Here is a 17,056-nt window from a genome sequence, read left to right on the forward strand (position 1 = left end):
TTCTTTTTAAATGGAACTTTGTTATGGACAAAACCTTCCTTCTTGCCCCTTTGGATCTTCTTCTCTGGACTCCTTTGGATGGGTAGAGCCTGTGAAGTCTGCTCTACCACTTTCTGCTTGCCTGACCCTGCTGCTAAGCCCTGTTCCTCATAACCTCTACCTCCAGCCCTATCCCTACGACCCTTTAACTGCACTCACTGCTACTGGTCTCACTTATTTCCTTTAGCTCTCGCAAGGCTTCAGCACGTAAGGGAAACAGACCTGTCTTGGAATTTGTGATATTAGAGGAGTAAAACTGGGGAATAGAATTGGAGTGGCTAGGGTTTAGACAGAGGCATGTACTATGAAAAAGTATCAAAGGATGTATGTTTTCACATATTTTAACTATTTCTGAGTGAAAACACGAGACTTTTATCCGTTAAACACACTTGAATTTCATCCTATTTAGAACAAAGAAATGAAATAACTCATTTTTCCTATGAATCTCTTGAGAGTTAAATTAGATTTAAGCCAACCATCTTGGCCTGCCTGTCTAAAAGTGAGCATTAAAAAGAATAAAATTTTCATTTTACTTGAATCAGATGTTTTTCACTTCATGGAATTTTCCAAAAGCTATTATTTTTATTCTGTGCTACGATTTAGTCAATTTTGTATCTTTTAGTTTCCTTTTAATATTTCATTGTGTTCTCTCTTTCTGTCCAATGATTACACTTTAGTCCCAAGCTAATTATGCTTCTTGAGCTGATCAGTGTATACATTTGAATTCTTTAAAGCAAAAGAACTACATTCTTATTCAACTCTATCCAAGGAACAGTGATTATATAGAGTTCTCTGTGATCATATTTTCTATTTTTTGATTTTAAAATGCCATCACATGTTGCTTTCTTTCATCTTTTTTAGGCAGATTTTATTTTGGGTCCAATATAATGATTTACTTATTCAGCCTTAAAACATTGGACTGAGAAACTAAGGGAGATGCTCAGACCATTCAGACACAGAGCTGTGGAATTTTACAGTTTGAGTCTGACTCTCCATTTTGTAGATGTGAACTTTGAGACAATGTCGTTTAGCTGATTATAGTCATGTATATGACACAATGTTTACACTTCATAAATTTACAATCTAATAGGAAGATTTATATATAGGTACTTAGAATAAAAGTCACTGTGCATTAGGTGACTTTAAAAATGATCCAAGCAGTTATTATTGAGTAATGATGTGTTGGAGTTGGCTCCTGCCAGTTCATCATATCTAATTGTACACCGCTCTTCCCAGCACCACATTTGGGAACATCACGTTGATGACTTGCAGTCACCTGTGGTAGTTTTATTTACATCACAGATATTAGCAAATGCTACATATCAGGTCATTGCTTTTCAGAGAGCTGTTAAACATGTACCAACATACCACTGATTAGGACTATAGAGTCAAGAAACTGGTAATATAGGTAATGTGCCTGGGAAAGGTTTCATTGAGGAGGCCAGCTTTAGTGGAACTCATTAATAGGGCAAAGGATGAACATAGAAAAGTGACAAAAATACAGAGGTTTTTATTCACTTAATAAACATTTTATTAAACATAAATGCATATTTCCCAGGCACTACAAGGAATACAGTAATAAGAAAAACAGGGTTGGGGCAGTTTGGGTAGAGGTTATTGTGGAAAACCTTGACTTCCAAGATTAGGAGTTTAAAGGTTGAGAAACTGTGAGATTCTGTCAAAGGTTTATGGAAAAGAGAATAACATGCCTAAAATCTTACTTTAGGAAGCTTAAAATAACTGTAATATTGAAGTAAGAGTGAAATAGAAACATTGTAAATATCTAAAAGTGTTCAGAACAACTCTTGAATGGACACCGTGTACCACCAGCACCCCTCAACCTCAGCCAAACTGCTCTTCCTAGAACTAGCATCCGTTCACTGTTCACTGCTCAGCCATCTTGGACTCCTCTCTAGTACACTGTACAGCCAGTTTATCAACACTCCACACTGCTGTACCTTCAAAATAGATACAGGACCTGCCTACTTCTCCCCACTACTTCTACTACCATCTGATTCCAGGACACTTGTAATTCTCTCCTGCACTGCAGCTGTTACTCTGTTTAGTCTCCTTGTTTCTACTCTTGCCCACCTACAGATTATTTTCTAACCAGCCAAAGTGATGCTCTTAAAATATTATGTTGGATTATGTTACCATCCTGTTTCAAGATGTCTGGTAACTTCCTACCACAATTAGAATACAGCCCACACTCATGCCATGGCCTCTAGTGTGATCTGGTCTTTGGCTGCATTGCCAGTGTCATCTACCACTCCCTTTCCCTTTCTTTTTTACAACCATACTGGACCCTTGCAGTTCTTGGAACACACACAACAAGCTGAACCCATCTTGGGGACTTTGCACCTACCAATCCCTCCACATGGAACCTACTTTCTAGAGATCTGCACAGCTTTTTCCTTTACTTTATTCAGTTATCTGCTCAAATCTTAACTCCACAAAAGAGCTTTCTTGACTACTTTCTCTAAAATAGCACCATCATCATTCACTAGCCGCCTATTCTGCTATGTGTTCCTTCAGAACATTTCTACACAGTATATATTGTTTCTCTCACCTATTCACATGTAAATTCTATGAGACGTGGGCCTTTGGTGTTCACTGGGTTATTCCCAGCACCTAAAAACTGTGCCTGGCACATAGTAAGCACCTGGCAGTTGACTAGAGTGAACAGAATGAGGCACAGAGACCAAAGAAGTTTTCAGATACATGAAATACAAATAATTCTGCCCAATTAGGACCTGGATTAAGTTTTTCTTACTGCAAGTGGAAGAGAAACTGTAAAAGGAGCAATCGGTGATTTGATGGTCTGCTTTGGTAGAAGAAAAGAAAATGTTAAAGTTGATTTGGGTTTGAGCCAGACTAAAAGGAAATCATCATCTGAGACAAGGAAGTCAGGATGAACTATTTATTTGAGGTGGCGTTGGTGTGGAGGGGGGAGTGGGAGATGAGATTGTAAATTTTATTATAGATGTATTGATTTTTCAATCATAGTGTAGACTATTTTAGAATTTTTCATACTCAGTAGGAAAGAGCAATGACTAGACAAAGAGCAGAGTATTAAAATAAATGTTCTTGATCAAGAGCAATTGAAAAGCAATTTTCATTAAGGTTTGTTGGAAACTGCTTTCTCTTTTTTAACCAATGCTACCCAATATGATAGTATCTTTTCTTTTTGCTCTTTTAAATATGCTAACTGATAAAGTTCAAATTATACACGTGGCTAACATTTGTGTTTCATTTAGAACGCACTGTTGCAGCCTATCTAGATCATGAAATTATTGACTAAATTTGGCATTAGAGCTCTGTACTCATTCTGCTATTCTTTTTTTTTTTTTGAGATGGAATCTCACTTTGTCACGTAAGCTGAAGTGCAGTGGCACAGTCTCGGCTCACTGCGTCACTGCAACCTCTGCCTCACAGGTTGAAGCAATTCTCCAACCTCAGCTCCCCCAGTAGCTGGGACTACAGGCGCATGCCACCACACCCACTTAATTTTTGTATTTTTAGTAGGGATGAGGTTTCACCATGTTGGCCAGGCTGGTCTTGAACTCCTGTCCTCAGGTGATCTACCTGCCTCAGCCTCCTAGAGTGCTGGGATTATAGGCATGAGCCACGACGCCTGGCTGTTATTATTTTTTTTAGCTTTAAATTTTCTATTATGTTAGCAAGGAAAGTATTCTGTCTCTTTTGATTTTTTTTTTTTTTTTGAGATGGACTCTCAGAGAGGCTGGAGTGCTATGGGGTGATCTCGGGGCTCACTTCATCCTCTGGCTAATTTTTGTATTTTCAGTAGAAATAGGTTTTGCCATGTTGGCTAGGCTGGTCTTGAACTCCCAGCTTCAAGTGATCTGCCCACCTCTGCCTCCCAAAGTGCTGGGATTATAGGAATGAGCAACCACGCTCAGCCATAGCACTACTTTTCAATGGAAGAATAGATGGAAGTGGATTCTGAGGTAGAGGAAATAGTAAGATACCCAGAATAACAATCTCTTCGTGCTCATGCCTGGTGGCTCACACCTTTATTCCCAGCATGTGGGAGGCTGAGGTGGGTGGATCACTTGAGGCTGGGAGTTCAAGATCAGCCTGACCAATATAGAGAAACCCCATCTCTACAAAAAATACAAAAATAAAAAATAATTAGCCAGACATGGTGGTGCATACCTGTAATACAGGTACTTGGGAGGCGGAGGCACGAGAATGGCTTAAACCGGGAGGTGGAGGCTGCAGTGAGCCAAGATCACACCACTACACTCCAGCTTGGGTGATGGAGTGAGACTATCTCAAAAGAAAAATCTCTTCCTAAGGTAACTCAGTTAGATTCCTTGACAGGTTCCCTGAGCAGTGACAGCAGATAGTGAAGCTGACCTTGAAGGCTCTGAATCCTCTCTCTAGAAGTCAGTAAAGCAGGAACTGTGTTGAATGTACATTCAGAGCTCTGGGGGAAAGAGATGGCTAGGGTAAGGTAAAGGAAAGTCATAGGAGAGAGAAACAAAAAGACTAAAGATAAATAGCATATGAAGAAGAGAGGAAAGCCAGCTAGAAAGGAAAGTGAGAATAGCTGGCATGACCTAATTTCACTTTCTTAGAAAATGTGGGATCGAATTGGTCTACCAAAATCAACCCTTATTTTTCCTATGCCGAGTCTTGAATTCAAAGTTAATTGGTGATATTTTCCTTTAAATATGAAAGTCTTTAATTTCTCTGCAATCAAAAAAACTGAATGACATTGTTACTTTGGCTACATTATAGCCTCTTTTATCACACTTACATGATAAGTATTCTTCCTAAGATTTTTTTTTCTTATACGATAAATGGTGCTAAATTGTTTTCTGAATTGATCTAAAAGTATTTTATTATTAATATTTAATTTTCTTTTCCCTACCAAAACCTCCCTTATTATAATTTAAGTCCATCCAGTTCTTAAATTGTCACCTTTAGGAGAAGAGAATGAAGAGATGGAACTATGAAATCTGTACTTAGCTTTAAAAGAGAATATGTATTAAGAATTCTGGGCAGTCTTTAATGAATACTGAGTAAAATCTGTTCTGTAAAATACTGTAGTAACACCTGTGATGAAATACAATCGGTGACTTCAGAGGTGCTGCAGCCCAGTACACACTTGAAAAATATTTAAGAATATTTAGACAGCATTATAGTAACAAATCAACTTAATCTGTTTCTCTTTCATGTGACAAGATACTAAAAATAATTACAATTTGAAAGGGTATTTTCAATCTGAAAGCGTTCAGTGGTCATATGATTGTAAAGTTATGTAAGAACGAGTCTCTGAAGTATTAAGCATAACCTAACACATTAGCTTATTTCTACATTCTATTTGTATGAATGAAATTCATGTCGCTGAATTTTACTTAAATATTGAACAACAGTTTGTGACTTTTTGTATTGGGAGACTTATCAGAGCCTTGAATCCCACTTCTATATCTTAGATCTGTTCATTGTTTTCCTCTAGATATTAGTATACTTGAAATTGACATTAGAAAAAAGAGTTTACATAATTTGCTTTGAGAAATTACAGTGTTGTATTTTAAATGTTGAAATTGGAATTTTTTTTTCTTTTTTGGAGATAGGGTCTCACTCTCTTGCCTAGGCTAGTGTGCAGTGGCAACAATCATGGCTCACTGCACCCTCAACCTTTCAGGCTCAAGTAATCCTCCCACTTCTCAGCCTCCCAAATAGCTGAAACTACAGGCATGTATCACCACACTCAATTAATTTTTGCATTTTTTGTAGTTACAGGTTTCCACCATGTTACCCAGGCTGGTCTCAAACTCCTAGGCTCAGGCGATCCACCACGTCAGCCTCCCAAAGTGCTGGGAAATCAGACATGACCTACCATGCCCAGCCTGAAATTGGAATTTTTTAAAACTTTAACATATTTTACTTGAATTGCAATGTAAGATTAGTATCAATATTGTTTCAAGAAAGTTAGAAATTTTTTAAATGACATAGCTTTTGTCAGTAATGAGAATTCCATTCTATTGCTTCAGATTTTTTATTCAAAGTAGAATTGAAAGTCAAGTGATAACAATTATGAAAATTTGTGGATATATGCATATGGAATATCATGTATGTATAAAGCATTAGTAGTGCTTTTTATTCAGCCCTATGGCAGTATAGCTTTGATTACGCAATAGTGTGGTGATTCTGATAAATTATAATTAGTCTTCTGGATGTCTCCTGTTTCCCACTCCCAGTATTCAGTATGGCTTCAAAGGCTTTATGTGAAGATAACCCTCTGGCTTTTTAAGTAGCTCTAGTCTTGGCCTATATCACCTCCTTATTTATTTATTTATTTATTTATTTATTTAAATTCCAGGTGTTGAAATCAATAGTAAGAAATTACTTTTGCATATTCTTTCATGCATTTATCCATTTATTTAGTGAAAATTAAGTGCCTGTGGTATGCTAGGCCTTGTGCCAGAATAGTAACGGGCTCAGAGTGATCTTTGCCTTCCTGGAGCTTACAATCTAAACTGCAAATTGGGTATTAAATTGTAACTGTGGTGAACAAGCATGTGTAACATACTCTGGGAACTTGGGGAAGCCATCTCTAAATGTGGAATTCTTTATCTGAGACCTCTAAGAGAAGTCAGCAGACCAGAAGAACAGCATTCTGAGCAGAGTGGGTAGTGTGTGCAAAGCCCCTGAGGAAGCCCTGATGAAACCTTTATTCTGGAGAGTGAGAGCTAGGAAGCTGGAGAGGTAGGCAGGGTCAGATCACTCCAGGCTTTCTTTGCCTTGTTAGGGATGTGAGAGTTTATCCAAAGAGTGGTGAACTGTTTGTTGAAGGGCTTTGATTAGGAAGGTGAAATATTAAAATACTATGATTTAAAACTCTAGCTGCAGTATGGAGAATAGATTAGGGTGGGACAAGCTAGGTGTCACTCAGTGAACTTTGTTTTCCCCTTAGAAGCCTTCCTGTGTTCAGATTTATATTTTCAGGACAAATAGTATATTTTCTTTTTAGTAATCTTAAAATTTTCTCTTTACTGCTTGTATTATTATTAGAGAGGAGAGAATTAAATTAGAGAGTAGCAAAAACTAACTCAGTGTTAAGAGTTCATATCATTCATTAAGTCTTTGAATAAACATTTATTAATCATTTACCCTGTGTCAGGCACCAATTTGAACACAGAATGTGACTAAGACAGGCTTCTGTCCTCTAAAAGCTTACAATTCAATGGATTTCAGTATTTATATAACACGTTTGCAAATTACAAGCATGTAAAACCTTGTCCTATTTTCTAAATGATTAAACTGAGGTTTAGAACAATAAGGTAACTAAGACCATTGTTTTTTATGTACAGAGTGCTAAATTTCTAATTAAGCACCAACTTTTTTTAGTTACTGTAAATTTTTTTCCTCACTTATCTGAAAGTCTCATCATATCTATCCTTCAAGAATAGAATTCCTGAAATGCATTCAATAAGCTTTCTATGTTGTAGTCTCCTAGTCTTCTCAGTTGAAAAGGCTCTTTTAAGGCTCTTTTTGTGAATCTCAGAACTTAACAAGAAACTTAAGATGCTTTAAAAAAAATTGGCTATTATATAGGCCATCTTTTTGTTAGTATGGATCTTCCTCGTATAGAATGCTTCCCAAATAAATATTTTTACATACGACTGTTTAGCTTACTGTTTCTTTAAGCAGACACAGTGACTTCGTTTGGGCTGCTATAATAGAATACCATAGATTGGGTAGCTTGTAAAACAAAATTCATTAATTAATTAAAATTTATTTTATATTTTTTTGAGATAGGATCTTGCTCTGTATCTCAGGCTGGAGTGCAGTGGTACAATCATGGCTCACCGTGGTCTTGACCTCCTGAGGCCAAGTGAGTCTCCCAGCGCAGACTCCTGAGTAGCTGGCACTCCAGGTACATGCCACCATGCCAGCTAATTTTATTTTAATTTTTATTTTGTGTAGCAACAGGGTCTCACTTTGCTGCCCAGGCTGGTCTCGAACTTGTGAGCTCAAGCAGTCCTCCTGCCTTGCCTTCCAAAGTGCTGGGATTACAGGCATGAGCCACAGCGCCTGCCAACAACAGAAATGTATTTCTCACAGTTCTGGATTTTGGGAAATTCAAGATTAAGGTGCCAGCAGAGTTGGTGTCTGATGAGACCCTGCTTCTTGGTTCATAGGCAGCTATCTTCTTAGTATGTCCTCACATAGTACAAGGACCAAGGGAGCTCTCTGGGATTTCTTTATAAGGGCATTAAACCCATTCGCCACAGCACTGCCTTCATCAACTAATCACCTACCAAAGGCTGCACTTGCTATTACCCTCACATTGGAGGTTAGGTTTTCAACACATGAATTTGGGGTTGGGGAACACATTCAGTCCACAGCACTTAGGGATCTCAACCCGTCTGTAGTTGAAAACCATCCATATGTCTTTCCTTTACTTTCCATGTAATCCTTTAATCCTGTTTATTCTACCTCCAAAACATATCCCAGCTCTATTTGCTTTCATCTCCTCCTAGTAAACACTAGTCCAAACCACTATTACCAAGGTCCCTCTCTTGTCTGTCCTCACCAATTTCACTTTTCTTACAGCACTCAGTGATCTTTCATGATGGGAATCAGATCATGCCACTCTCCTGCTTAAAACCCTCTGAGGGGGCACCCCACTGAATCCAGGCTGTAATTCTGACTCCCACTGTCCTACTAAATCTTAAGCCAGCTGGCCCATATGTGTATCTCTGGTGTCCTTTCAGCCAACTGTCCCCCGCTAACACTTTCCCCGCTTCCACACCCACTTACTTCCATCTTGCTTTCACCTTCAGGGGCTTTGTGCTAGCTGATCCACTTGCCAAGTACTCTGTCTCCAAAGTCATCTCCTATTTGGCTTCTGCATTGACCCCAGTTTAAATGTTAAATTTCTAAAATATCTTTTCTGGCTGGGCATGGTGGCTCACACCTATAATCGCAGCACTTTAGGAGGCCGAGGTGGGTAGATCACTTGAGGTCAGAAGTTCACGTCCAGCCAACATGGTGAAACCTCGTCTCTACTAAAACAAAAAATTAGCCAGTCCCAGCTACTCAGGAGGTGAGGCAGGAGAATCACTTGAATCCAGGAGGCAGAGGTTGCAGAGAGCTGAGATGGTGCTGTTGCACTCAGCCTGGGCGACAGAGCAAAACTTCATCTCAAAAAAAAATTTTTTTTAATTAAAAAATAAAATATCTTTTCTCACCATCAACTCTTATCTCCTCCTCCAGTCATTCCCTATCACACCAAACTTTTTAAAAATAGTACTTGACTGGGCGTGGTAGCTCACGCCTGTAATCCTAGCACTTTGGGAGCCGAGGCAGGTGGATCACCTGAGGTCAGGAGTTCGAGACCAGCCTGGCCAACATAGCGAAATCCTGTCTCTAATAAAAATACAAAAATTAGCTGAGTTTCTTAGCGTGCACCTGTAATCCCAGCTACTCGGGAGGCTGAGGCAGGAGAATCGCTTGAACTCAGTGGGGTGGACTTCAAACTCAGAACTCATTAGCCAAGATTGCGCCACTGCACTCCAGCCTGGTGACAGAGTGAGACTCCATCTCAAAAAAAAAAAAAAAAAAAAAAAATCATAATACTACCATTTTCTTTTCCTTATTTCTTTACTTTCGGGTTTGTTTTACTGTTTTATTCAACTCCGTATCTCACACTGCACTTAAGATGTTTTCTGGAACATAATGGTACTCTAACTTGCTTTTTTTTTTTTTTGAGATGGAGTCTCACTCTGTTGCCCACACTGGCAGTGGTGCAATCTCGGTTCACCACAGCCTCCGCCACCTGGGTTCAAGTGATTCTCCTGCCTCAGCCTCCCAAGTACCTTTGGCTGGGATTACAGGCGTGCACCATGACTCCTGGCTAACATTTTTTGTATTTTTAGTAGAGAAAGGGTTTCGCTATGTTGGCCAGGCTGGTCTCGAACTCCTGATTTCAAGTGATCCACCTGTCTTGGCCTCCCAAAGTGTGATTACAGGCATGGTGGCCCATGCCTGTCCTAATTAGTATTTTTAAATGAAAAATTAAAGCTTACTTCAATTATATATTAATCAACAGTGGTATTGCCACCCAGCAGCACTACTTGTGCCTTTACTAATTGCCATGCCAGATCTGTGATATAAGCTCACTTGAGGTCACAGCTTAGGCACTGTACCTATTGGATTCAATATTTCCATGGCCTGCAACTGTGTGTGGACAGAGGTAATGACCATATGAGTTTAGATTTCAAATGTTCAAATATATTTCTGTCATGTAAAGCCCAAAATCTATACCTAGGGAAGGGATGATCTGGCATGTCACTCTGATTTTGGCATGTTGTAATTTATCAAATAATTCAGGAATCTTAAATAACATACATGTTTTGTCTTATGACACCTTAAAGAGTGAAAATAAAATTTATTTCCTAAGTAAATGTTATAAATTTCAGGTTAACTTCTAGTACTAGGATATCAAGTTCTAAAAAATAAAAAGATGTAAAAATACTACAACTAAAAGTTGTTCCGGTTTTCTTAAGTTTTGTGAGTGAAGTCTGGAGAAGTTAAGTCTCTCATTATTATATAAAGAATAATATGAGTATGAGAAAGAATAAAGAAAAAAGTAAAATTAGCTAGTGATGTATATAAAAGCGTGAGAAAGTTGAGATTAATTACAGAAAATTAATCTTTTTGTCTTACCTTATATTTGCAACTTTAGTAAGTTATGCAATATCTTAGTCTAAGTTATTAGTAAAAAATTATTTTTCAATAAAAACTATCTTTAGATCATGTCACTTCAAGAAATAATTACTATATGCAAAAAATGAAAATAAAAGGTACATGACTACATCACAGTAACAATTTATGAAAACAAAAGAATATTGCATTTTGTCTGAAAATTAGCAATATAAATTTAAAATATTTTGTATTTTTGGAAGGTAATAAAATGAGGTGATTGCGAATGAAATTATATTTTCATTTCCCCACATATTAGAAGGAGGTGTGTAGGTTTTTCCAATGGTTTAGCATGTAAAATCATGTCCAGAATAAAAACCATGTTAAAGAAATTTTTCTATTTAAATTAACAATGTAAATTAAAAATATTATTTTGTATTTTTGGAAGGTAAAAAAAATGAGGTGATGGAAAATGAAATTACATTTTCTTTTCCCCCCATATTAGGAGGGAGGGGTATGTAGGCTTTTCCAATGGTTTATCACTTAAAATTTCAATGAATTTCTGAAAATTTAGCTTATGTTGTAAATAATTTTGCCAAATATATCCTTGAAAATAGGATTAAAAAGATACAAGGGTGGCTCTTCTTCCTTCCTTCCAGTATAAAACCAGGTTATTATTAAATCTTTAATTTCTAGTGATTATCTCATATTTATTTCTGGCTCCCAAATTGTATGGTCAATTAAGTTAGTGTTGTGGTTTTCATCTGCTCATTTCTCTTAAGAGAAATCCCCCATGAACCTACAGCAAAGTGGGTGTAATGCTTTGAATAGTTATAGTGTAGATTTCTGGGAGGAATTTAAAACAGTAATATCCCCTCTGGATCCCTCAATAACCGTCAATTTTTAAACTGAACTCTGATTTATATGGCCTCGCCTTTAGTAGTTTGCATAGGTAAGTCTCCAAGCCCACAGACATATCAGACATTGTTTTGAGGGACTATAGATAATTTAGACTGTGTGTCTTTAATTTCTGTTTGTTGAATTTGTTTCTTAGAACTGTTTTCAACTTTTCTCTTGAGCACGTTATAATTAATGTTCCGCGTTTTACTCTTCCTTCTTACCCCTCTTTCTTTCACTTAGTTGATTTCTGAATGTTTCCCTTTATTCCTGTGATCTTTTCTTCATAGCGGCACTCTCTGGGTGAAGCTTTGCATAAATCTATCAACAATGTAAGTGAGCGGCACTTACAATTTGTACACAGGGCATGTTGCACTTTTCATTTTGCATAAACAACATCACTGCTTTAAAGCTTTGACTTACATAAAAAATACTGTTTGACATTCAATAAGATATGTTTTTTATATGTGTAATAAAAGCTTCTAACTTTCAGTCATTCATTTGTATATGTGCACACATCTACCACATGTATTAATAAGCATTTATTTATTTTAAAACCAATTGACTTTACATCTCAGAGATAAATTTCATTATTTTTATGTTTACTTTGGAAGATACAGTAATATTTTTGAAAAACTATTAACTAGTTGATTCATAAAAATGGAAATAAATGTAAAAATTTATTTTGTCAAATTAGTTTATTTTTTGAAAAAGTAGCATTAGTGACCTCTTTGTTTAAAAGTATCAGATGGTTATGGAGGTTTATGGGATTTAGAACATATTTTACATTGTTATAATTATCAACAGATGAAAAGCAAAATGGAGTAAATCCCTTTCCTAAGAATTGACAAAGCGATCACTTTTTTCTTACGTACACTCAAGTATGCAGAAATTCATCTTCAAAATAGTATGCCATTTAACACTCATTGTAAAACTTTTTTTTTTTTTTTTTTTTTTTTTGAGACGGAGTTTCGCTCTTGTTCCGCAGGCTGGAGTGCAATGGCGCGATCTCGGCTCACCGCAACCTCCGCCTCCTGGGTCCAGGCAATTCTCCTGCCTCAGCCTCCTGAGTAGCTGGGATTACAGGCATGCGCCACCATGCCCAGCTAATTTTTGTATTTTTAGTAGAGACGGGGTTCCACCATGTTGACCAGGATGGTCTCGATCTCTTGACCTCGTGATCCACCCGCCTCGGCCTCCCAAAGTGCTGGGATTACAGGCGTGAGCCACCACGCCCGGCTCATTTTAAAACTTTTTTCTTTCTATATGATGAGAAAATAATGGTGTTTATTTTCACACCAAAGCCATACTCAACTTGTCCTTTAAAATTAGATTACAGAGAATTGAACATTGTTGAATATTTTTCTTGATGTCCTAAGGCAGGAGTCAGGAAACTTTTCTGCAAAGGGCCAAATATTAAATACTTTTAGCTTTGTGGGCCAAACAGTTTCTGTGACAGAAGCTCTATGCCGTTGTAGTGTGGCAATACATATAGACATTATGTAAACGAATGGGTGTGACTACATCCTGGTAACACTTAATTTATGAAAACAGACTGTAGTTTTCATAAAAGCTGACAGACTAATGCCAGCTCTAGAGAAATCAAAGCCTTGAGCCTAGAGATGTCCTGTGGTATTCTGATACTTCTGGAGTGAAACTATTTTATAATACCCCTTTATGTTTTTTCTATTATACAAGAAAACTTTTACCTACTTTTCATATTCAGCCATTTTTCTATGTAAAAAGTAATTAAAATATACTAAATATATTTAATATAATATCAATATATATTTAATATATATAAATATACATTTATCAGCATTTTCTTTCATCTCTTTTTAAAGAAACAGCAAACATTTATCTCTGTTGCTGAAATAGGCTATATTTAGGAATTCTTTTTAGCAGTCACATGGAACATGTTACAGATTTTGGCGTGATAGCTCTATCAATACAGACATTTTGACATATGTGCTAATTGGGATAGAAATAAGAACCCAAATAGGATATTATTATTTTTCAAATTAATTGAATTGTACTTTAGAATATTTGTGACAGCATAGTCACATTTTCCTTAATAGTTGTACTTTTTGTTCATTAAATGAAAACCCCCTATTGAAATTGCCTGTTAATAACTGAAATGAAAATGCCCTTGTTTAGTCTCCTACAAAAAACATAAAAGGGGTTGGTAACACAATAAAATCCATATTTACTTAATTATCTTTTATAACACTATAGTCATTGAGGATCACCTTTTCACTCTGTCATCATCCGCAACAAAACATGACCTTGTCAGAGTGTTGTGCTCTGCAGGATGAGCATCTGCCCACCCCCTCTGCACATGGTGTGTACCCCAGCTTTCCATGTAAGAGTTCGGTGCTTAGCACATTCAAAATCAAGTGACTGTAAAGATAACTTTCCAGTTCGTTTTAGTTATTAATAAGAGGATTATTGGGGACATGTTCCACAAATATCTTAAGGTGTTAAGAAACATGGTAGTTCTTTTTTTTTCTTAAGGATTCTTAATTTGGATGCTTTTTAAAAGATTTTTCTTTTGTTATTATTATACTTTAATTTCTGGGATCCATATGCAGAACATGCAGGTTTGTTACACAGGTATACACGTGCTGTGGTGATTTGCTGCACCCATCAACCCATCATCTACATTAAGTATTTCTTCTAATACTTCCCTCCCCTAGCTCTCCATCCCCTGACAGGCCCCAGTGTGTGATGTTCCCCTCCCTGTGTCCATGTGTTCTCATTGTTTGGTTTCCACTTATGAGTAATGTGGTGTTTGGTTTTCTGTTCCTGTGTTAGTTTGCTGAGAATCATGGTTTCCAGCTTCATCCATGTCCTTGCAAAGGACATAAACTCATTCTTTTTTATTGCTGCATAGTATTCCATGGTATATATGTGCCACATTTTCTTTATCCAGTCTATGATTGATGAGCACTTGGGTTGGTTCCAAGTCCTTGCTATTGTGAATAGTGTGGCAGTAAACATGTGTGCATGTGTCTTTATAGTAGAATGATTTATAATCCCTTGGGCATATACCCAGTAATGGGATTTCTGGGTGAAATGGTATTTCTGGTTCTAGATCCTTGAGGAATCGCCACACTGTCTTCCACGATCATTAAACTAATTTACACTCCTATCAACAGTGTAAAAGCATTCTATTTCTCCACATCCCCTTCAGCATCTGTTGTTTCCTGACTTTTTAATGATTGACATTCTAACTGGTGTGAGATGGTATCTCATTGTGATTTTGATTTGCATTTCTCTAATGACCAGTGATGATGAGCTTTTTTTCATATGTTTGTTGGACGCATAAATGTCTTCTTTTGAGAAGTGTCTGTTCATATCCTCTGCCCACTTTGTGTTGGGGTTGTTTGTTTTTTTCTTGTATATTTGTTTAAGTTCTTTGTAGATTCTGGATATTAGCCCTTTGTCAGATGGATAGATTGCAAAAATTTTCTCCAATTCTGTATGTTGTCTATTCACTCTGATGATAGTTTTTTTTACGCTGTGCAAAAGCTCTTCAGTTAAATTAGATCCCATTTGTCAATTTTGACTTTTGTTGCCATTGCTTTTGGTGTTTTAATCATGAAGTCTTTGCCCATGCCTATGTCCTGAATGTGGTGGTTCTTAATAATGAACTCAGTTTATACATCTTAGAAAATATAGAAAAAAAGCAATTCTGAATTTTTTCAAAATGACCATAATTCCAGCTTAAATTTACTTAATTAGTCTCTTCAGTAATAGCAAATTAGTGATTAAAGAGGAAAACTAAATCATAGAATTAAAATATTTGAGCACCTTTACATTTTACATGAGTGCTTATGTAAATCATTGACATAATAATAAGTTATTCTTACTGTCCTCTACTATAAGCCTAGGTTAACAGTTTTTTTCCTGAGATCTGCTCAGACTGATAGGCTAGCAGTTTTCAATGCTTTATATATTTGAAAGGATTAGAGTTAATATTAATACCTCAAAATTAGATTACTTTCTTGTCCCAGTCATAATTCATCTGTAGGTGTTATGAGAGGGGCTTACCTTCTAGGGATTTCCATTTAATCCCTGAACAAACTCAGTTGTTCAGCCAATTGGGAAGAAAGGAAAGAGGGAGAACGGCTGTTGGAGAATTGTGGGACAGTGCTAGCCGTAGGAAGTCTATGTAGTCATTAAAAAGAATGGATCATATTGAAATATCATGAGTACCTTATAAATGCCACTTTGAAAGGAAGGAAAAAAACTACAAAAACACAAACTCACTGGCCCCTCTAGTGGAAAAATTATTAAACATCATTAAATAAATTCCTCAGCATATTCATCTTGGAGGAAGCTACATAATGTTGAGTATGTGAAAACCACCTCATCCACACTGCAGGTCAGGACAGCCTTGTGGTTTCACATTTGAAGTGGTTTTTATTTCTCTCTGTGAAACATAAAGGATGCCTGTCCCCATCAGCTGTCCCAGGGTTCTCCGTTTTAGCTACTGTGGACATTGAGCACTGATCTTTTGAGGTGTGCCCTGGAGCCTCTGTAACTTTTGTATATAAGGCATAGTCAGCATTTTGTCAGATCATGACATGTATTTTACATATGGTGAACATCATCCAGCCATTTACACATGATCTAGGTAAGAAAGCAAAAGAAAACAAAAACAGCAAATTATATCAAAAGAGACCTAAGTCATTACAGTCTACAGTAATGCATACCAAAATACTAGCATCACTTACTTTTAGGGATTGAGATTTGGTGAGGAAAGGGAATGAAGGAAACTTTGCCTTTTATTTATATGTTCCTGTATTGTTTTAAGTTTTCACAATGAACCACTTTTTACCTTGATAAATAGAAATAAACACATCTTAGGCAGCCTGGGCCCAATTCCAGACCCACTAAATCAGAATCTCAAGGAATCAGGGCATAGGCAACTATCTTTATGAAAATCTACAGAGATGATTCTGATACACAGCCAGGTTTGAGAATCACAGATTACATTTACTATCTCAAGACATGCTTTATTTTGAGGATATAGCATTTGTATATTTTCTGTATTCTTTCATTTCTATAACAAAACTCTAATGGTTTTTGAAGAAAAAAACATCAATATTGCATCAAAAAACAACGTTAGTAAGATGTACGTAATTAATGACATGTCTCATATTGACATTCTGTCATACCTACTACCTCAGAGTTGAAGTTTCAGTTTTTGTTTTGAGGGAGTTCCTCCACAAACATCATTATAGAGGTGCAGAATCTTTGTGAAACTGCTCTGTAAAAAGTAGGCCAGGCACAGTGGCTCTTTCCTGTAATCCCAGCACTTTCGGAGGCTGAGACAGGAGGGTCACTTGAGCCCAAGAGTTAAAGACCAGCCTGGATGACAGAATGATTCCTCATCTCTACAAATAATTTAAAATTAGCTGGGCATGATAGTGCA

At 36.9% G+C, this 17,056-nt stretch overlaps 1 protein-coding gene across 14 annotated transcripts in view; it reads left to right on the top strand.

Moving 5' to 3' along the window:
• FAM184A (family with sequence similarity 184 member A) overlaps positions 1-17,056 on the top strand; it is a 123,565-nt gene that overhangs the window by 74,194 nt on the left and 32,315 nt on the right. For 10 of the 14 annotated variants that reach the window (XR_004267836.1, XR_004267837.1, XR_004267835.1 and 7 more), the window contains exon 10: positions 11,907-11,948. The exons of the other annotated variants lie outside the window; for them this stretch is intronic. Coding sequence is in view for 7 of the 10 variants with exons in the window: in XM_032274923.1 (XP_032130814.1) it covers positions 11,907-11,948 (42 nt within the window). In the remaining 3 variants the exon portion in view is untranslated. The remainder of the gene's footprint in view (positions 1-11,906; positions 11,949-17,056) is intronic. 14 annotated transcript variants of the gene reach the window in all.

This window comes from Sapajus apella, unplaced genomic scaffold (genome assembly GCF_009761245.1).
Source record: "Sapajus apella isolate SASKATOON/1434 unplaced genomic scaffold, GSC_monkey_1.0 scaffold6, whole genome shotgun sequence".
NCBI classification, from domain to species: domain Eukaryota; kingdom Metazoa; phylum Chordata; class Mammalia; order Primates; family Cebidae; genus Sapajus; species Sapajus apella.